The 22,527-nt window shown below is 36.1% G+C and overlaps 1 protein-coding gene and 2 non-coding genes across 3 annotated transcripts in view; all 3 read left to right on the top strand.

Annotated features, from left to right (window-relative positions):
* The window catches only part of LOC109232087, a 13,084-nt gene extending 5,012 nt beyond the window's left edge, over positions 1-8,072 (top strand). Inside the window, exon 3 of the mRNA XM_019397748.1 lies at positions 7,827-8,072. Coding sequence (XP_019253293.1) covers positions 7,827-7,874 — 48 coding nt within the window. The 3' untranslated portion in view covers positions 7,875-8,072. The remainder of the gene's footprint in view (positions 1-7,826) is intronic.
* TRNAL-AAG lies at positions 8,152-8,232 on the top strand. The gene has a single exon. It is a non-coding gene; the product is annotated as a tRNA-Leu (tRNA).
* Positions 14,254-14,334, top strand: TRNAL-AAG. The gene has a single exon. It is a non-coding gene; the product is annotated as a tRNA-Leu (tRNA).

Here is a 22,527-nt window from a genome sequence, read left to right as displayed (position 1 = left end):
GCCCTACCCCAACCCAAACCCCCCAGGAAAAAATATTTTTTTTATATATTTTCAGTTTTACTTTTTTCATCTTTAGGTTTACAAGTTCAAAATTTTACAAGTTTCAAAGTTATGAGTTCGGAAGTTTATGTGTTTCGAAGTTTACGGATTTAGAAATTATAAAGTTTACGGGTTCGAAATTTCGCGGTTTGGAAAGTTTTGCGGTTCAGAAGTTTATGAAATTTGTGGGTTCGGAAGGTTGTTGGTTCGAAAGTTTATGGCTTCATGTTTATTGTATCAAAATTATTTATGAATACCCTTGAGAAAATATTTTCCTTGATTTGCGTATCAAACACCAGAAAATGAATAAGATTACTATTTGTTTTCCAAGAAAACATTTTCTTGGAAAACATTTTCCATGGAAAATATTTTCCTTTATACTAAACACACCCTAAGAATGTTGGATTTGATTTGGAGTACTCTGGATCCATTGTTGAAAAGAGGTACTAATATACACAGTTACACACTCATTAGGTTTTTGTTGTACTAAAAAAAAAAGAGGAAAAGAAAAACCTTTTGAGATCTGAAATACTGGTTGTTAGTTTAACATTGTTAGTATACTGTACTTGTAATATAATTCTGGAAACAGAAATGAACATAAACAGAAATGACAGAAAACAAATTCGAGCCCACTGAATTCACAGTGTTTCCTTAAGGAATTTAATCCCCTTCTAGTACCCAAGGTTATGGATTATTTCCTCCCAGGATAGAACGAATTACACACTGGTGTAGTAGTACTTCAAACCCCAGTGTTTCAGCGAACACAAAGTTCGGTAGCAAATCACACTTACTTTTGCTTTGTTTGATGCTAAAAGTATGCAGAAGAAGGAGAGAAAACTCAGAAAATCGTAGTAAAATTCTAAACAGAATAGTGTTGTATTTGTAGCCCAAGTTGGGCTGAAATCTGAAGAGGTGCAACTCTTCAGAATGGCTGTTTATGCAAAACGGCCACAGCATAAATGCCATTACATAAATGGTCATTTACTCAACAATAAAGAGGAAAAATAAAGAGGAAAATTGAAGAGGGTAGTTAATTTTCTGTTACCAAAATAGAAAAACAGATTGGATTTAATATTAATATTTAATATTAATATTCTGTTATTAAAATAAATATTTAATAACATTTCTGTTAATATTTTACTATTAACAAATAAATTTGGTCCAAAAAGGTAATCGATCATTTGACCAAATCCAAATTCAAATCCACATCCAAATCCGAAGCCGAAGCCGAGTCGAGGAGCGACGACGACGACGATGGCGCGAGGCTTGCCTTCTTCTCAACTCTTTAAGAGCTAGAAGAAGAGCAATTGCTTATATACCCATAAAAAACCTCTTCCGCTTCCAATAGGGGACAATGTCCATTTACCAAGAGGGGGGGAGGGGGAACTTAAAACTTCACTCAAGAATTTCATTTCCCTCCATTTCCCATTCACCCTCTTTTAAGTATTTAATATATTAATTAAATACATAAAAAACCCAACAATCCCTCACATAAATGGGGAATGGCTATATCACGGAAGTATGCATGAAAAACTGTGTGATTCGCAAGTAAGGATTAATTGCATCTGGATAAGTAGGTTTCCCTTTGAACTTTCCGTAGTGAACTTATGTCGGATATACTCGATCAATCGGTAGATTTGATATCTTTGAACCGTCGAACTTTGGTGTATACCTAGACAACCACAAGTCACACAACCAACCCTTAACCGTCTTTGGTTCTCATTGTTGTGTTCGTTTCAGCCATGAACACCGCATGATTTCATAAGTGCGTAGAGAACTGGCCTTACAAAGTTCTCCTTGAAGCGGCTAACACTTCACACTTACATAGGTGATTCCTAAACGTGTCATCCGTAGATACACTATTTGATATGCCCCGTATCAAATTTAGAAATCATTAAAAAGCCTTAATGCTTTATCCTTGGTACTGAACATTGTCTCATCACGAGAATGGATCAAAAGTTTATTTGACAATGTTGAACCGTCATTAATGACTTTGTTTGATCTCCTTGAATCTAGATCTTGGGATCTCTAGTCTTCTAGGTAGAGTTACCACCACTATGACTTGTTCTTGGCCACAGTCCCATTCCCCTTGATGACTTCTCAACTACCTCTCTAGTTAGGCCTTTTGTAAGTGGATCCGACACATTATCACTTGACTTTACATAGTCAATCGTGATAATTCCTCTAGAGAGTAATTGTCCAACGGTTTTATGTCTTCGTCGTATATGACGAGATTTACCGTTATACATAACGCTCCCAGCCCTTCCAATTGCCGCTTGACTATCGCAATGTATGCATATTGGTGCCAACGGTTTGGGCCAAAATGGAATATCTTCCAAGAAATTTCGGAGCCATTCAGCTTCTTCACCGGCTTTATCCAAGGCTATGAACTCAGCCTCCATTGTAGAGCGGGCAATACAAGTTTGTTTGGATGACTTCCAAGATACCGCTCCTCCACCAATAGTGAATACATATCCACTTGTGGACTTGGAATCAGTTGATCCGGTGATCCAATTTGCATCACAGTATCCCTCAATGACCGCAGGATATTTATTGTAGTGCAAAGCAAAGTCCTGGGTATGTACTAAATACCCCAAAACTCGTTTCATGGCCATCCAATGAGATTGGCCTGGATTGCTCGTATATCGACTCAATTTACTTATAGCACAAGCTATATCTGGTCGTGTACAATTCATGATGTACATTAAGCAACCCAACACACGAGCATAATCCAATTGTGATATGCTCTGGCCTTTGTTCTTTGCTAATGCAAGATTCACATCAATTGGAGTCTTTGCAACTTTAAAGCCCAAGTGCTTGAATTTTTCAAGTACTGTCTTAATATAATGAGATTGTGACAATGCTAGACCTTGAGAAGTCTTATGGATCTTAATTCCCAGAATTAAATCAGCAACTCCCAAGTCTTTCATATCAAACTTGCTAGTTAGCATACGCTTAGTAGCATTTATGTTGGCAATGTCATTACTCATTATGAGCATATCATCCACATATAAGCAAACAATGACTATGTGATTTGGAACATTTTTAATGTACACACATTTATCACATTCATTTATCTTAAATCCATTTGACAACATTGTTTGGTCAAATTTAGCATGCCATTGTTTGGGTGCTTGTTTTAATCCGTAAAGGGACTTAACAAGTCTACAGACCTTCTTTTCTTTACCTGGAACCACAAACCCTTCAGGTTGTTCCATGTAAATTTCTTCCTCCAACTCTCCATTTAAGAAGGCCGTCTTAACATCCATTTGATGAATTTCAAGACCATAAACTGCAGCTAACGCTACTAACGTTCGTATGGATGTAATTCTTGTAACTGGAGAGTATGTATCAAAATAGTCAAGACCTTCTCGTTGTCTATACCCTTTGACCACAAGTCTTGCCTTATACTTGTCAATAGTGCCATCATCTTTCATTTTCCTCTTAAAGATCCATTTAGAACCCAACGGTTTATTTCCAGGAGGAAGATCAACCAATTCCCATGTATGGTTGTTCAGTATGGATTCTATTTCACTATTGACCGCCTCTTTCCATAACAATGATTCCGAAGAAGACATAGCTTCTTTAAATGTTTGAGGCTCATTTTCCAATAAGAAAGTCACAAAATCTGGTCCAAATGAAGTAGACGTTCTTTGACGTTTACTACGTCTTGGATCCTCTTGGTTAAGTGTACTTTCTTTTGTTTCTTCCCGGGGTCGTTTAGATCCTTCACCAATCGACTCACATTCCTTTTTATACGGATATATATTTTCAAAGAACTCAGCATTATCTGATTCTATAACCGTATTATTATGAATGTCGGGATTTTCTGATTTATGAACCAGAAATCGATATGCTTTACTATTAGTCGCATATCCTATGAAAACACAATCAACGGTTTTCGGTCCTATTTTTACCCTTTTGGGTTTAGGAACTTGCACTTTTGCCAAACACCCCCACACTTTAAAATAATTCAAGTTGGGCTTCCTTCCTTTCCATTTTTCATATGGAATGGATTGTGTTTTGCTATGGGGTACTCGATTTAGTATTCGGCTAGCCGTAAGAATGGCTTCCCCCCACAAGTTCTGTGGCAAACCAGAACTTATCAATAATGCGTTCATCATCTCCTTTAATGAACGATTCTTTCTTTCTGCAATCCCATTGGATTGGGGCGTGTAAGGGGCCGTTGTTTGATGAATAATTCCATATTCTAAACATATTTGTTCAAAAGGAGATTCATATTCACCACCCCTATCACTTCTTATCATTTTGATTTTCTTATTAAGTTGCGTTTCAACTTCATTTTTGTATTGCTTGAATGCGTCTATTGCTTCATCTTTACTATTAAGTAAGTAAACATAGCAATATCGAGTACTATCGTCAATAAAAGTTATGAAATACTTTTTTCCACCGCGAGATGGTATTGACTTCATGTCACAAATATCTGTGTGAATTAAGTCTAAAGGATTTGAATTCCTTTCAACCGACTTATAAGGATGTTTAACATACTTAGATTCCACACATACTTGACATTTTGATTTGTCACATTCAAACTTGGGCAATACTTCCAAATTAATCATTTTCCGTAAGGTTTTATAATTGACATGACCCAAACGTATATGCCATAATTCATTTGACTCAAGTAAGTAAGACGAAGCTGAAATTTTATTATTATTTTCAACAACCATTACATTCAGCTTGAAAAGGCCCTCAGTGAGGTAACCTTTTCCTACAAACATTTCATTCTTACTTATTACAACCTTATCGGAAACAAAAATACATTTAAAACCATTCTTAACAAGAAGTCCAGTAGAGACTAAATTCTTCCTAATCTCGGGAACATGAAGGACGTTGTTCAAAGTCACCACTTTGCCGGAAGTCATTTTGAGAAATATCTTCCCACATCCTTCAATCTTCGCCTTTGAAGCATTTCCCATAGAAATCGTCTCATCGGGTCCAACAGGAGCATACGGAGCAAAAGCTTCTCTAACAGCACAAACATGGCGAGTGGCTCCAGAATCAATCCACCACTCTTTAGGATTGCCCACCAAGTTGCATTCGGAAAGCATGGCACATAAATCATCAACATCATCATGCTTTTCAACCATGTTTGCTTGACCCCTTTTCTTGTCTTTCTTCGGAGCACGACACTCCGTAGATTTGTGTCCGGTTTTTCCACAGTTGTTGCAGTTTCCACTGAACCGCTTCTTGCTTGGGTTGTATTTTGGTCCAGAAGCCTTCTTCCTCTTTTTGTTCTCTTCAACAATATTTGCTCCCATTATTGTTAAGTTTCCACGGCCTCTCTTTTTAGCAGCTTTGTTGTCCTCTTCGATTCTCAACCGAACAATGAGATCTTCAAGGGACATCTCCTTGCGTTTGTGTTTCAAGTAGTTTTTGAAGTCCTTCCAGAAAGGAGGCAACTTCTCAATGATCGCTGCTACTTGAAATGCTTCATTGATGACAAGACCTTCAATGAAATTTTTGTTAGTAAAAATACTAAGATTACTACTTTCAACATCAATATTAATTTGATTTATACCTTCAGCAAGGAGATCGTGAATAATCACTTGCAATTCCTGGACTTGGATAATAACAAACTTGCTATCTACCATTTTGTAGTCCAAAAACTTTGCAGCAACAAACTTTTTCAACCCGGCATCTTCGATTTTGTATTTCTTTTCAAGCGCAGTCCACAGTTCCTTTGACGTGTCCACGCCACTGTAGACGTTATACAAAGCATCCTCCAGCCCGCTTAGAATATAATTCTTGCACAAAAAATCTGAATGCTTCCACGCCTCAATCACAAGAAAGCGTTCAGTTTCTGGAGTTTCATCGGACAGCACAAGAACATCTTCCTTGATGAACTTCTGGAGACTTAGAGTAGTCAAATAGAAGAACATCTTTTGCTGCCAGCGCTTGAAATCAATCCCGGAAAATTTTCCGGGTTTCTCCGCCGTTGCCAATGTTGCCGGTGTCGTTCGGCTTGTTGAGGCATTGGCAGTCACCATTGGAACAACTTGGTTCTCATTCTCGTTAGTCATTTCTGTAAAAGAATGACACAAACGTTAAAATCATGTAGATTTTAATAGAGTACAAAACCACAAAGGTTTTGCTCTCTAGAAATATAAGTACAAATACATAATATATTTAAATTCTTTAAGCTTGTTAGTATACTGTACTTGTAATATAATTCTGGAAATATAAATGAATATAAACAGAAATGAACATAAATAGAAATGACAGAAAATAAATTCGAGCCCACTGAATTCACAGTGTTTCCTTAAGGAATTTAATCCCCTTCGAGTACCCAAGGTTATGGATTATTTCCTCCCAGGATAGAACGAATTACACACTGGTGTAGTGGTACTTCAAACCCCAGTGTTTCAGCGAACACAAAGTTCGGTAGCAAATCACACTTACTTTTGCTTTGTTTGATGCTAAAAGTATGCAGAAAAAGGAGAGAAAACTCAGAAACGTAGTAATTTATAGCCAAAGTTGGACTGAAATCTGAAGAGGTGCAACTCTTCAGAATGACTGTTTATGCAAAACGGCCACAGCATAAATTCCATTACATAAATGGCCATTTTAATATTCTGTTATTAAAATAAATATTTAATAACATTTCTGTTAATATTTTACTATTAACAACTAAATTTGGTCCAAAAAGTTAATCAATCAATCGATCATTTGACCGAATCCAAAGCCGAAGCCGAGCCGAGCCGAGCGAGCGAGCGACGACGACGGCTCGAGGCTTGCCTTCTTCTCAACTCTTTAAGAGCTAGAAGAAGAGCAATTGTTTATATACCCATAAAAAACCTCTTCCTCTTCCAATATGGGACAATGTCCATTTATCAAGGGGGGAACTTAAAATTTCACTCAAAAATTTCATTTCCCTCCATTTCCCATTCACCCTTTTTTAAGTATTTAATATATTAATTAAATACATAAAAAACCCAACAAACATGGATCATACAAAGCTCACCGTTTCGACTAACTCAGACTACCCACTAGGGAAAGATGATCTATGTCCCACTAAAAGGTTCTCTATTCTCAGGGTTTGAATCGGAAACCTCTGGTCAAAATGGAAAGAAGACCCTCTTTTTTGCTTAATCCTCAAATATAGTCAAAGAAGATAAAAATACTAGGATGGGAACTAGGGCTGTGCACGGATCGGATCGGATTTAGTACATTTCGGATTCGGATTTCGTATTTCGGATCTAGAAAATGCAATCCGAATCCGATCCGAATTATATCGGATTGGATCGGATTTTAAAGTTTGGATCGGATCAGATTTCGGATCGTATTATTATGCCTCAAAGTTGCAAAATAATATGTATATTTTCTTTGTAAAAGAGGCAATACATTAAGAAAAATTCATGTTTATGCAATTATGAGAGTACCATGTTGCCAATATAGCTAAATCCAGCAATTGTAAAGGTAATAACTTGGAGGAAGATGTAAAGGAAGTACTGACTATCCGAAATTAAAGTATATTATTTATATATTGCCTAATAATTTCGGATTTCGGATCGGATTAAAATATACCAGTCCGAATCTGATCCGAAATCCGAAATTGAATGGATCGGTTCGGATTTCGGATATCCGATCCGCATGAACAACCCTAATGGGAACTATGGTTAATGCTATTTAATGTGTCACTAAATTGAGCTGGAATATTTTGGTAGCTGCTGTTTCTTGGTGGTTATTTTTATTTTGCCAGAAACCCATAGTGAAAATTTGCACCTTAACTTGTTTTGACATTCACTATTTTTAATTTCTTTTGACAGAGAAGGAGAAGCATTTTCAGTTACTTCAACTGCTGTGTGAAAGCTTGAGAATTCATGGGACTGTTTTTTGTGTTTTTATGTAATGATAATGTACCAAGGTGATCTATATTTTCCGGGTTTCGAAGTTGTTAAAAGTAGGAAATATTCTTGGTTTGTCAGATTTTAATGATAAACAACTGTTTGTCAAGAATAGTAATTAAGTGTTAATTAATGATGATGGCTTATTGTTGTCCACTGTTTTAATCAGATTCTCTGGCTTGAAACAAGATTGTTCACTTAGAATTGAACTAGTGATTGAAAATTTAGCAACTCAAGTGGTATCAATGTTGAGATGGCCGAGTTGGTCTAAGGCGCCAGATTAAGGTTCTGGTCCGAAAGGGCGTGGGTTCAAATCCCACTCTCAACAGATGAACAATTTTTTTAATCATCCTTTACGTTTTAAAAGTATATCGCAAGTTTAGAATCACTCACTCACCGATTTTAGGAGACTTCATATTTGTTTGAAATTGGTCGTATATGAAATCAAAATCTTAAGAGCTTGTTTGGAAAGCCACTTTGGAAATGGATTTTGGTGTAATTGAGTGTAATTACACAGTTTAGCATGTTTGTTTGGCCAAGTAATTACTTGGTCAGCATGGAATTGGGTGTGTAATTACACTCTCCAATTCTTACATCCTGTGAGAATTGGTGGTAATTACACAGTGTGCAAGGTTGCTTTTTAGTTTCTTTCCTTTTTGTTTTTATTTTAATTTATTTTTTTATAACTTTTTATTTCTATTATTTTAATTTTTTAATTTATTTTTAATTTTTAATTTCTTTTGAAATTTTAAAAAATATTTTTTTTGTACATTATTTATCTTTTATTTCTCTATATTTACTTCTTGTGATTCCATGTATTTGCTTATATTTCATTATTCTATTTTTTTAAACTACACCTCCTAATATAAGAAATAATGAGTCATTAACAAACTTGACATATAATGAGTGATGCAATTAAAGTGGAATTTCGTTGTTGAATGTAGTTATAAACTTATCATGTTTCCTAATTATTAAGTTGCACTGGAACTTACTATTATTATGTTGGAATTTGACATATGTTAAACTATTTTTTTTTTTACTTTTGAAATTGTGTTATATTCATGGTTTCAATTTACTTGTTTTAGTAGTATTGGCTGACATTGCATATTGTTTTTAGTTAGAATTGATAGATTAGATTTGTCAAATATTTGAATAATGTTATCACATTATATTTGTAAATATTAATTTATTTTATTAAACATGAACTCCATGATGTTCTTACAAAACGTATATTTTATTTTTGTAAGTATCTAAACTAAATATTATTAATTTAAAAAATATATGAATTATTTTTACAATATTAGTTATAAATATATGATTACTAAAATTAATTTATATTCACGAAAAAATATACATCTTAAATACAAAATATAATATCATTTATACTTATAAAAATTTATATGCATATATTTATTATATTAACTTTTAAGTTTTGATAATTACTTAATTTGAAATTTAATCTAAATGTGTAATTACACTTGTGCAACCAAACAGTAAACTTGTAATTATACTATGACAAACAAACATGTCGTCGTAATTACACAACTGTGTAATTACTAGGGTGTGTAATTACTACCCTAGTAATTACACCAATTTCAATTACAGGGTGGCTTTCCAAACAGACTCTAACAGTATGAGTGGCGGACGCACGTGAGGGAAGCAGGTTAAACTGAACTCGCTTCATTAAAGTACTGTGTATATGTATAACTTATGATTAAAGCTGCGTAAATTTAATATAAATAATTTATTTGAACCCACTTAACAACTACTATTTTACGACTAAAGTTATTTACTTCTAAAATTCAACCCGCTTGCACAAAATCCTGGATCCGCCAGACAGTGTGGTTGACGTTTAGATGCTTTTTGCTTTGTCTTTGTGGAAATGACATCAAGTAGCCACTTTAAAGTATGATGTTTAAAATATATCTACAGTTTAAAATGTACTTAAAGATTAGTCAATTCACTCAAACTTCAGGACACGACATTTTAGAGTTTGAACCTCAAAGTTCAAACTTCAGGATATCGTTTCCGAACGTTCGAAAATTGTGTCAAGAAGTTCTGTAACGACCCGGCCGGTCGTTTTGAGCTTTTACACTTTGCTCGCCAGTTCTCGGGCATGACTAGCCCCGTATTATGCATTGTGACTTATGTAAGTCGTCAGTTTTGATTTTCAGGTTAATCGGAATAGACATGGAAGGATGATTCTCATCTGGAAGCTTTAAATTTGAAAGGTTTGACTCAATCTTGACTTTTAGTATTTGATCACGGATTTAGGTTTTTATGATTTGGTTAGCTCCGTTAGGTGATTTGGACTTAGGAGCGTGATCGAATATAATGGAGGTCCGTAGTAGATTTAGGCTTGAATTGGCGAAATTGGATTTTTGGCATTCTCCGGTTGATAGGTAAGATTTTGACATAGTGGTCGGAATGGGATTCCGGAAGTTGCAGTAGTTTCGTTGTGTCATTTGGGATGTGTGTGCAAAATTTCAGGTCATTCGGACGTGGTTTGGTTGGTTTTTTTTTTTATATCAAAAGCGTAAGTTAGAAGATTTTGGAATTCTTAGGCTTGAATCCGATGCAAATTTGGTATTTTGATGTTGTTTTGAGTGTTCCGAAGGTTGGAACAAGTTTGAATGATATTATGGGATATGTTGGCATGTTTGGTTGAGGTCTCGAGGGCCTCGGGTGAGTTTCGGATAGGTTTGGGTTGTGTTGCGCTCGTTTTTCTTATGTTTGGACGTCGTTTCTTCAAGTATAAATGATATCATATTGAACAAATGAGCTCCGATTTCTTTTTTGATTGAAGCATTAGATCCGTATCGTAATTACGGACCCATAAAAAAAAGAATCGTCGAATTTGGACATCGTATGAGGATTTTATGGTCATTTTACTAAGAATTAGGTTGCTAGATTTTTTCAGTTTAATTACGAAATTGCCACTGACGGCGTATTTAAAAATCTGCACTATTTGCAAATATTAAAACCTACGTATCTCATTCATTATAAGGTCAAATTGAGTGATTCAAAAGCCTAACTTGACTAGAATTTCACAAGGAATGCATTGGAGGAATAAAATACGAGTTTTGGAATCGTTTGGCATGAGAAACGAGGCAGAATAGCTGGCAGAAAAATATATAAAACTGGGGTTCGTTTATTCAGTCATATTGTGAGTTGGGGAGCTCGGATTTGGGCGATTTTGGAGGCGATTTTCACCATATGGATTGGGGTAAGTATTCTCTACTCGATTCTGGTTATATTTCATGAATCTATCTTCATTTTTGGGATTTGATTGATGATTTCAAAGTGAAAAAGGTGGAATTAGGGCTTGAGATTTATGAGACTTTCTAAGGATGATTTGAGGGGTCAAACGAACTCCGATTTTCGAGTTCTTTATATGTACAGACTCGTGAGATGATGAAGAATATTTTGGTATAAAGTTTGTCCAGTTCCGGGATGCGGGCCCGGGGGTCGGGTTTTGACTGATTTCGAATTTTGTGCTTAAAATCGATATTTTTCAATTGGAATTCATTCGTTTAGCATAATTTGATGATAAAAATCTGAACTTGGTATATTTGGAGCACTCGGAAGTTGGGTCGAGAGGCAAGCATGTTGCAGAGTAGCTTTTCGGGCTAGTTCGAGGTGAGTAATGATTTTAAATGCTATCCTGAGGGTATGAAACCCCGAAAATTCACAGCGTTCGGCTATGTTGAGGTGAGACACACGCTTGATAACGAGCGTGGGGTCGTGCACAATTGGGGATTGTGACTTAGTCCATCCCGAATGACTATTTTCTGTATAATGGGCAACTAATTGTTTGATATTATTATACTTTGGGCTAAATGCCATATTTGGGCTTCGTGCCAGCTGTTTGAACCCTTAGGGGATTGTTAATGATATTTTCCTCACTGTTTAATTTCACACTTGTACTCAGTCATGCTATATTTTCACTATTTTAAAAACTCAGTTATGTTATTCTGTTTTAAACACATTAATTCATATTTTCAAAGATATTTGAGCTGAGCTTCATATTTTACTAATGCCCGAGGGGCTTATGAGACTCTGACTGAGTAAGGCCGAGGGTCTGTATTGTGAGGATACTATTGGGTCGGGCTGCACGCCGCAGCAGTGATATACTGATTATGATAATGAGGCCGAGGGCCTGAGATTGTGCGCCAGGAGGTGGCTTGATATTGATATGAGGCCGAGAGCTTGTTTATGATGCCACGAGATGGCTTGATATTGCGCTTGGGCCGTAAGGGGCCCCTCCAGGAGTCTGCACACCCCCAGTGAGTGCGGGTACCCATTGTAATGTGAGATATAGCTCGAGGGGATAGTATTGTTCAGTGATATTGCCCGAGGGTCTGATTCTGTTGTTACTGTGTCCGAGGGGCAGTTATTATGTGTTTACCTTTTCTTGTTGCATTTTCCTATGTATATATTGTTTGACTGCTTAAAGGTGTTCATGAAATTTCACTGCTTAATTATATTTACTGATTTTGCTATGCCTTTGATAGCTTGATGTTGTGATTTACGTGATTTTGTATCGCTCAGTCTTCATTTATTTTTATTACTCACTGAGTTGGAGTACTCACTTTACTCCCTGCACCTATGTGTGCAGATTCGGGTGCTACAGGTCCTGCTACTGAGGGTTGATAGTTCCAGCAGGTTTTCGGAGATTTACTAGGTAGCTGCTTGGCGATTCGCAGCCCAGTGCAATCTCCCTCTATCTTATTTCCTTTCTTATTCAGTTATGTAGTAGTGGAGTAGACTTTCAAACTTGTAGAATGATTTTAGATGCTCATGACTGGTGACACCCTGATGTCGGGCAGTGTTGCTTTTACTTCCGCAACTTATACTGTTATTTTGGGATTTTATTCCTATTAAAGACTTGACTTTTATTATTTTAACTGCTTAAAGTGAATTGGAAGTGTGTTGGCTGGCCTTGTCTTCACGAGAGGTGCCATCATGACCGGGTTTGGATTTAGGGTCATGACAAGTTGGTATCAGAGTCTAGGTTACATAGGTCTCACGAGTCATGAGCAGGTTTAGTAGAGTCTCGCGGATCGGTACGGAGACGTCTGTATTTATCCTCGAGAGGCTGCAGAACCTTTAGGAAAAACTTCACATTCTTGAATTCTTATCGTGCGTCCTTGATTCAACTTGAAAAGTAACTCTTGAAATCCCTTCCACGCGTTCGTATGCGCGCATGAGCGCTCAGTATCAGATGTGCATCGATGGCTTGTGATTCCCTGATCGAGGGGCGAGATGTGATCTCTGTGTGTTTGACGTTGGGCCAGTCTGGAGGACTTGAGGCCGGATTTTTACCTATAGCTTGAGCACCGAGGTGCTGATTATATGAGCCGTGTTTTTGAACTTATATATTCGGTAGTGCCCCTATTAGTAGAAGCGATGGCTGGATAGTTACCTGATGAGTGTGATGTAACTACGAGATGTATTTATATGATTTAGAAACGACGAGAAGGGTCTGCTAGAGGATAGAAGAACTATTAGGTGCTTGATTTCCATCTTGATTCGAGGTATAGCCCCGAGTTATGGGTGTGTGAAGAACCGAAATTGAATGGATCGGTTCAGATTTCGAATATCCGATCCGAATGAACAGCCCTAATGGGAACTATGGTTAATGCTATTTAATGTGTCACTAAATTGAGCTGGAATATATTGGTAGCTGCTGTTTCTTGGTGGTTATTTTTATTTTGCCAGAAACCCATAGTGAAAATTTGCACCTTAACTTGTTTTGACATTCACTATTTTTAATTTCTTTTGACAGAGAAGGAGAAGCATTTTCAGTTACTTCAACTGCTGTGTGAAAGCTTGAGAATTCATGGGGACTGTTTTTTGTGTTTTTATGTAATGATAATGTACCAAGGTGATCTATATTTCCCGGGTTTCGAAGTTGTTAAAAGTAGGAAATATTCTTGGTTTTTCAGATTTTAATGATAAAAAACTGTTTGTCAAGAATAGTAATTAAGTGTTTATTAATGATGATGGCTTATTGTTGTCCAACAACAAAAACAACAACCCAGTATAATTCGACGAGTGGGTTCTGGGGAGGGTAATGTGTACGCAGACCTTACCCGTAGCCTAGGATAGAGAGGCTGTTTCCAATAGACCCTCGACATCCTTCCCTCCAAGAACTCCTCACCTTGCTCTTGGGGTGACTCGAACTCACAACCTCTTGATTGAAAGTGGAGGGTGCTTACCATCAGAGCAACCCACCTTGTCCACTGTTTTAATTAGATACTCTGGCTTGAAAATTTCCTCACAACAAGATTTTCCACTTAGAATTAAATTAAATGATTTATACTTATACAACTCCAATGGTATCAATGTTGAGATGGCCGAGTTAGTCTAAGGCGCCAGATTAAGGTTCTGGTCCGAAAGGGCGTGGGTTCAAATCCCACTCTCAACAGTTTAATATGTTTTTCAATCATCTTTACTTAAAAAATAAAATATCACCCACCGATTTTAGGAGACTTAGTGCTTAGTGGGCAACGGACATAAGAATTGTAAAATTTTTAAAAAAGTGAATTTATTTTTCTAGTGAAAATGGTATTTGAAAATTAGAGTTGTGTTTGGACATGAATATAATTGGGTTGTTTTTGAGTTTTTCAAATTTTCGAAAAATTCCAAAGTTTATCTTCAAGTGGAAATTGAAAATTTTATGGACAAATATTGATATCGAAAAAAAGTAAATTTTTTTTGAAAAAAAGTGAAAAAATTTTCATGACCAAACGGCTCTTTATATTTGTTTTAAATTGGTCTTTTATGAAATCAAAATCTTAACAGTATAAGGCTACTTTTAAAAAAGTGAATTTATTTTTCTAGTGAAAATGGTATTTGAAAATTAGAGTCGTGTCTGGACATGAACATAATTTTGGGTTGTTTTTTAGTTTTTGTAAATTTTCGAAAAATTCCAAAATTTATCTTCAAGTGGAAATTAAAAATTTTATGGACAAATATTGATTTCGAAAAAAAGTATATTTTTTTTGAATAAAAGTGAAAAAAATTTCATGGCCAAACGGGCTCTTGATATTTGTTTTAAATTGGTCTTTTATGAAATCAAAATCTTAACAGTATAAGGCTACTTTAAAAAAAGGTGAATTTATTTTTCTAGTGAAAGTGGTATTTGAAAATTAGAGTCGTGTTTGGACGTGAATATAATTTTGGGTTATTTTTTGAGTTTTTCAAATTTTCGAAAATTCCAAAATTTATCTTCAAGTGAAAATTAAAAATTTTATGGACAAATATTGATTTCGAAAAAAAGTAAAATTTTTTGAACAAAAGTGAAAAAATTTTCATGGCCAAACGGGCTCTTTATATTTGTTTTAAATTGGTCTTTTATGAAATCAAAATCTTAACAGTATGAGGCTACTTTAAAAAAAAGTGAATTTATTTTTCTAGTGAAAATGGTGTTTGAAAATTAGAGTCGTGTTTGGACATGAATATAATTTTGGGTTGTTTTTGAGTTTTTCGAATTTTCGAAAAATTCTAAAATTTATCTTCAAGTGAAAATTGTAAATTTTATGGACAAATATTGATTTCGAAAAAAAGTAAAAATTTTTTGAAAAAAAGTGAAAAAAATTTCATGGCCAAACGGGCTCTTAATATTTGTTTTAAATTGGTCTTTTATGAAATCAAAATCTTAACAGTATAAGGCTACTTTAAAGGCAGTGTGATTGCCGTTTAAGTGCTTTTTGCTTTGTTCTTTCCAATGGTTATTCCATCACCCAATGAAATTGAGTAGTAACTAGTAAATAATGAATATTTACTTTAATTAAAAAAAGGATAATGTCATAACACAGTAATCTTTGGTCATTCAACTCAACAGTAAGTATACATCCGACCTCAATTATTAATGATGGCGAATCGGGACCATTTATATAGCTAAAATAGCACAGGTTAGCCAGTTTTCGAACTGGTCATTCAAAAATAGCCAGCGTTTTAAAATAACCACTATTTTGCTGCAACACGGAAAATTCCAACATAATATACTGGAGATTGGAGCACCTGTGTATGAACTTCCAGCATATTATGCTAGACCGGTATATTATATTGGAACTCCAGTATATTATGCTGGAAATCTAGTATACTTATGCTGAAACTCCAGTATAATATACTGGAGTTCTAGTATATTATGCTGGAATTCCAATATATTATGCTGGAATTCCAGTATATTATGCTAGAGTATTTTTTGGATTTTAAACAGTTTTTTCGTTCAGATTTATCTTTACATGAAAAGTGGTTAAATTTCGATTACTTTTGAAACTGTGGCTATTTTTGAATGACCACTTGTAAATCTGACTATTTTTGAATTTCTTCCTTTCTATAGGGCAAATTTGGACTTTTCGCTTAAATTTATTGTTTTTTTTTACTACCAACCTTGGAATTGTACTCCTATTCCGATGTAAATCTCTAAATCCTAAAATTTATATGATGATGAATCCAGTTTTTTAATGTTCAGCCGTATCTTCGCACCCGTATTCGAACAGACAAAACCAATTACAATAAATATGTGTTGTATTTCTTTCAAGGTACAAAAATAAAATAAAAAAATAAAAAATTGAACATGAGAAGAAAATTAAAATAGGGCACAAGAATAATAGAACTAATTAAAGTTTGCTTTAGATTAAAAGGATATTTTTTTCTAATGAACAAGCCAACTACCAAGATAGCAAATTGAGACCAGTCGCCAGTATAAGTTTTGGGGAATATATCGAGGAAGAGATCAAATAATCTTGAGCAGTTAGATATGAGTAACATATTATGTGTTTTAATTTGGGGAGTAAAGCAGCTGATATTTATACTAAATCTTGATATTCGATTTAAATTATCGAATAGCGTATATTGTTTTTATTTCCAAGCTAAAAACAGTAACAACAAAGTGTGACACCATCAAGAAATATGGTATAAGGACGGAATTGTTAGGTGTTGTCCTGATTTTTTTTACCATAATTGGGTTTTCCTTTTTGTATAAGGAAATTATAATTCTTTCATATTTGGCTAGTCCCTTCTCTTGTAGGAAAATGTTTGAAGTTCTATAAATTGAGGATCCTTCCTTCACATTCAGCAACATCAACAATGTAGCCATATGGGTTTGAGAGTCGTGTTTAAGGGGAGAACTTTACGGGATAAGTGTTAGTGTGTCACTTGTGTTTGCCTCTTCGTGAGGTTGTTCTCGCAATTTTTTGTACTCTCTTTTTATATAGTGGATTGCTCATCTCCGCTGTGGACGTAGGTCAGCTGACCGAACCACGTTAAATGTTTGTGTCTCTTTTGGTATATTTCTCTTTTGTTGTCTGATTTATCGTCGTTCAAGTGTTGCTTTACTAGCTTCCGGATGACACCTGATTATTTCGGTCCTAACGAGTGGTATAAGAGCAAGGTTCAAGATAGGTTCATCTTGGCGGGTTCAGTTCTAGTCGCAACCTATTTGATGATAATCAAGATTTATGTCTGAGAAATTTGACCTCAGTGCTACTCACATTGAGACAAACTTTGTGGTGGAGATTTTGAGATGCGACCTGTTGAAGATTATGTGATGAAGGTGGATCAAGTTAATTTCGTCAGAAAATTTAAGCCAAGGGGGAGAATTGTTAGGTGTTGTCCTAATTTTCTTATACATATTTGGTTTTCCTATTTCTTGAAGGAAAGGACAAACATGTTTAGCTATTCCTTTTCTTTGTAGGAAAATGTTTGGACTTCTATAAATTGAGGATCCTTCCTTCTCATTCAGTAGCATCCACAATGTAGCTATATGGGGTTTGAGAGTCGTGTTTAGGGGGATAACTTTACGGGACAAGTGTTAGTGTGTCACTTATATTTGACTCTTTGTGAAATCATTCTCTCGATATTTTGTACTCTCTTTTATTAGTGGATTGCTCATCTCCGCGGTGGACGTAGGTCAATTGACCGAACCACGTTAAATGTTTGTGTCTCTTTTGGTATGTTTCTCTTTGTTGTATGATTTATCGTCGTTCAAGGTTTGCTTTGCTAGCTCCCGCTTGACACCTGATTTTTCGGTCCTAACAAGTGGTATCAGAGCGAGGTTCAAGACAAGTTCATCTTGGCGGGTTTAGTTCTAGCCACAACTTATTTGACGATAATTATGATTTTTGTTTGAGAAATTTGGCCGGTGTGCTACACACGTTGAGACAAACTTTGTGGTGGAGATTTGGAGATGCGACCTGTTGAAGGCTATGTGAAGAAGGTGGATCAAGTTTATTTGTCAGAAAATTCAGGCCAAGGGGGAGAATTGTTAGGTGTTGTTCTGATTTTCTTACCATAATTAGGTTTTCCTTTTTGTATAAGGAAATTATAATTCTTCCATATTTGGCTAGTCCCTTTTCTTGTAGGAAAAGGTTTGGAGTTCTATAAATTGAGGATCCTTCTTTCATATTCAGCAACATCCACAATGTAGCCATATGGGGTTTGAGAGTCGTTTTTAGGGGGAGAACTTTACGGGACAAGTGTTAGTGTGTCACTTGTGTTTGCCTCTTCGTGAGGTTGTTCTCTCAATATTTTGTACTCTCTTTTTATATAGTGGATTGCTCATCTCCGCTGTGGACGTAGGTCAGTTGACCGTACCACGTTAAATGTTTGTATCTCTTTTGGTATATTTCTCTTTGTTGAATGATTTATCGTCGATCAAGGTTTGCTTGACTAGTTTTCGCATGACACCTGATTTTTTCGGTCATAACAATGGAAGAGCCTTGATTATTTATACGGATTGTTACGAAATAGAGGCGAATATGAGCGAGATGGTATGCTTAACTGGGAGCAATTATAATTTTTGGAAAAGCAAGATGAAAGACTTGTTGTTCGTAAAGAAGATGCATCTACCCGTTTTTTCAGCTCATAAACCCGAGAGTGTATCTGATGAAGATTGGGATTTCGAGCACCAACAAGTATGTGGATATATACGACAATGGGTTGAAGATAATGTTCGCAACCATATTGTGAACGAGACACATGCGAGACCATTGTGGAAAAAGCTAGAGACTCTTTATGCTTCAAAAAATTGGAACAACAAGTTGTTCCTGCTAAAGCAATTGATGACCTATAAATATAAGGAAGGCAGCCCTATCCTTGATCACATAAATGATTTTCAGGGCGTCCTTGATCAGCTGTCTGGAATGGGAGTTAATTTTGATGATGAGTTACAAGGACTTTGGCTTCTTAATACTCTGCCAGACTCTTGGAAAACTCTTCGTGTTTCTTTGACAAATTCAGTTCCTGGAGGTAAGGTGATCATGGAATATGCCAAGAATAGTGTATTGAACGAGGAAGTAAGGAGATAATCTCAGGGTTCGTCCTCACAAGCATATATCTTGGTTACAGAAGACTGGGGGAGAGATAGAACAAGAGGCTCAAGGAATAGAGGTAAAAGTAGAAGTAAGTCAAGGTCCAAATATCATAATATTACATGCAACCACTGTGGCAACGACACATCAAAAGGTTTTGCCGCAAGTTGAATCAAGACATTAGAGAAGGAAAGAAAGTTGAAAATAACGAGAACAATGTTGCTGCTATTGTTCGAGATGACCTTCTTTTTGCTTATGATGAAAACGTCATCAATTTGGTATCCCATGAGACGAGCTGGATAGTAGATTCTGGAGCTACCTCACATGTCACCAAGAAAAGACTTTTTCTCATCTTATACTCCTGTTGATTCTGGAGTGTTAAAGATGGGCAATGCAGTGAAGTTAAGGTGTTTGGTGTTGGCATAGTTTGTTTGAAAACTAATAATGGTTCAACGTTAGTTCTTCAAGATGTCAAGTATGCTCTAGACTTTCCTTTCAATTAGATCTCCGCAGGAAGATTAGACGATGAAGGTTACCATAATGCCCTCTTTAATGGCCAATGGAAGCTCACCAAGGGCTCGTTAGTAGTGGCTCGAGGAGTCAAGTCTGTTCAATTATATGTGACACAGGGCTCTATAATGACTCCATAAATCTAGTGGAAAGTGATACTTTATCAGAATTGTGGCACCGAAGACTAAGTCATATGAGTGAGAGGGGGATTGCGTGTTTGGCTAAGAAAAGTTTGCTTTCTGGAGTGAAACAATCAAAGCTGAAAAGGTGTATCCATTGTTTAGTTGGCAAACAGAAAAGGGTTTCCTTTCATATCCCTCCTCCCTCAAGAAAGCCCGATTTATTGGAGCTAGTACACTCTGATATGTGTGGTCCTTTTAAAGTAAAGTCAAAAGGTGGTGCACTTTACTTTGTGACCTTCATTGATGATCATTCTCGTAAGCTCTGGGTATATCCTTTTAAATCTAAAGATCAAGCACTTGGCGTGTTTAAGGAATTTCAGGCCTTAGCTGAGAGACAGACGGGGAAGAAATTAAAATGTATTCGCACTGACAATGGTGGTGAATATTATGGTCCCTTTGATAATTATTGCAAGAAACAAGGAATTCGTCATAAAAAAACTACGCCCAAGACGCCTCAATTGAATGGTTTGGCAGTGAGGATGAATAGAACTCTAGTTGAGAGAGTTAGATGCTTTCTTTCAGAAGCTAAACTTCCAAATACATTTTGGGCGGAAGCACTTAACACTGTTGCCTATGTTACCAATTTGTCTCCTGCTGTTGCTTTGGATGGTGATGTCCCGGATAGAGTTTGGTTTGCCAAGGATGTTTCTTATGATCACCTGAGAGTTTTTGGGTGTAAAGCTTGTGTGCATGTTCTTAAAGATGAGAGATCGAAACTGGATGTCAAAACTAAGCAGTGCATCTTTATCGGTTATGGTCAAGATGAATTTGAGTATCGTTTTTATGATCCAGTTGATAATAAACTTATTAGAAGTCGTGATGCAATATTCTTTGAAGACCAGACTATTGAAGATATTGACAAAGCTGAGAAGATAGATTCTTAGAGTAATGAGAGCTTAGTTGATAGTGATCCAGTTTCTATTGCTAAGGCACTTATTGTACATGAAGGAACCCAAGACAATGATGGAGATAGTGATCAAGGTCAAAATGATCATCATATAGATGTTATGGATGCTTCAGTTGATGAAGTTGTGGTTGATCAGCAACCAATTCTGCTCAGGTAACTACTTCGAATGCTCCTGAAACCTCTCTTAGAAGATCTACAAGGGAGAAGCAAAAGTCCATGCGTTATCCTCCTGATGAGTATGTACTTTTGACTCATAGGTGAGAACCTAAGAATTATGATGAAGCCATGCAAGATACTCACAAAGATCAGTGGATCGAAGCCATGGAAGATGAGATGAAGTCACTCCATGAGAATGGCACATATGAGTTAGTGAAATTGCCGAAAGGTAAGAGAGCTTTATCTAACAAATGGATATCCAGAATAAAGCAAGATAACCATACCTCTGTGCCTTGATACAAGGCGGGGTTAGTTGTTAAAGGTTTTGGCTAGAAGGAGGGAGTTAACTTTGATGAACTTTTCTCCCCTGTTGTGAAGATGTCTTCTATTCGTGTGGTTCTACGCTTATCCGCGAGTATAGATTTAGAAGTTGAGCAGATGGATGTCAAGACTGCTTTTCTTCATGGTGATTTAAATGAGGAGATTTATATGGAGCAGTCTGAGGACTTCGCAGTTAAGCTTGCAGATAAGCATGCGTTTTGTAGAAAATTGGCAGGCATGAAGCCTGTCAATAGTTCCTCTACTTGAAGACACCTTTGGCCCCTTGGCTGGAGGGGGAGTTTGTTGGGCACATGCCCATGTTGTCCAGCCAAAGGCCCAATGGACTAATCCTATTCTCTTTTGGTTTCCATTCCTATTCGGAATTGGATTCGGTGTTTATTCCTATTTTGAGTGAGTTTTGGCTTTAAGAGAAAACACCACTCATAATCTATAAATAGGACAACCTTGGAGAATTATTCTATGCTCATTGATACAAGTCTTTGAAAGACTTAATCACATAAGAGTGATTTTTGAGAGAGCTTTCATCAAGAGAGAAGAGAGAAGAGAGAAGAAAAGTATTTGTTTTGCTGCAGTTTTTTATTCCGATCAACCAACTTCAAATCAAGTTAATGATTCGTTAACCGTTGGATCGGGCTGAAATTTTGACTGAGTGTCAGTAATATCTTGGTCTTTGATTTGAACGGTGAAGATTGAATTTGGAGGCCCGTAGCATCTGGTTCAAGCCTCGAACAACAGCTTCATTTTTGTGGATTCTCCTCTTTCTTCAATTGATTTGTTGTTGCTCCTGTTGCTATTGTTGCTCCGTGTTTGGAACTTGTTGTGTAGACAAATTAGAAAACTTTTGTAATTATCTTATTGTTATAGTGGAGCTTTTTGGATCTTTGTGATCCCGTGGTTTTCACCTTCGATTTGAAGGGTTTTCCACCCTAAAATTTGGTGTTCTTTATCTTCTTTATTTTTGGGTTTGCCTCTTCCTCGACATAATAGGAATGGGTTTCATTTAAACCTGAACCCTCCTTGGAAAATCACGCCGAATATACAAGGTGTGAATTACTACATATAGTAGATATTGAATTATCTTGACATAACCCAAAAGCTCTTCGCGTGGTTCTTTGTATTTCGAAATCTTTTAGTGAAAATTAATATTCTCACTTTGCCATTGTATATATTGGATCCCTCTACCCGAGATCCTGGATATATTACGC

Source organism: Nicotiana attenuata, chromosome 9, assembly GCF_001879085.1.
Source record: "Nicotiana attenuata strain UT chromosome 9, NIATTr2, whole genome shotgun sequence".
Classification (NCBI taxonomy): domain Eukaryota; kingdom Viridiplantae; phylum Streptophyta; class Magnoliopsida; order Solanales; family Solanaceae; genus Nicotiana; species Nicotiana attenuata.
Note: the sequence above shows the minus strand (reverse complement) of the source record. Positions and strands in the feature narration are given on the sequence as shown.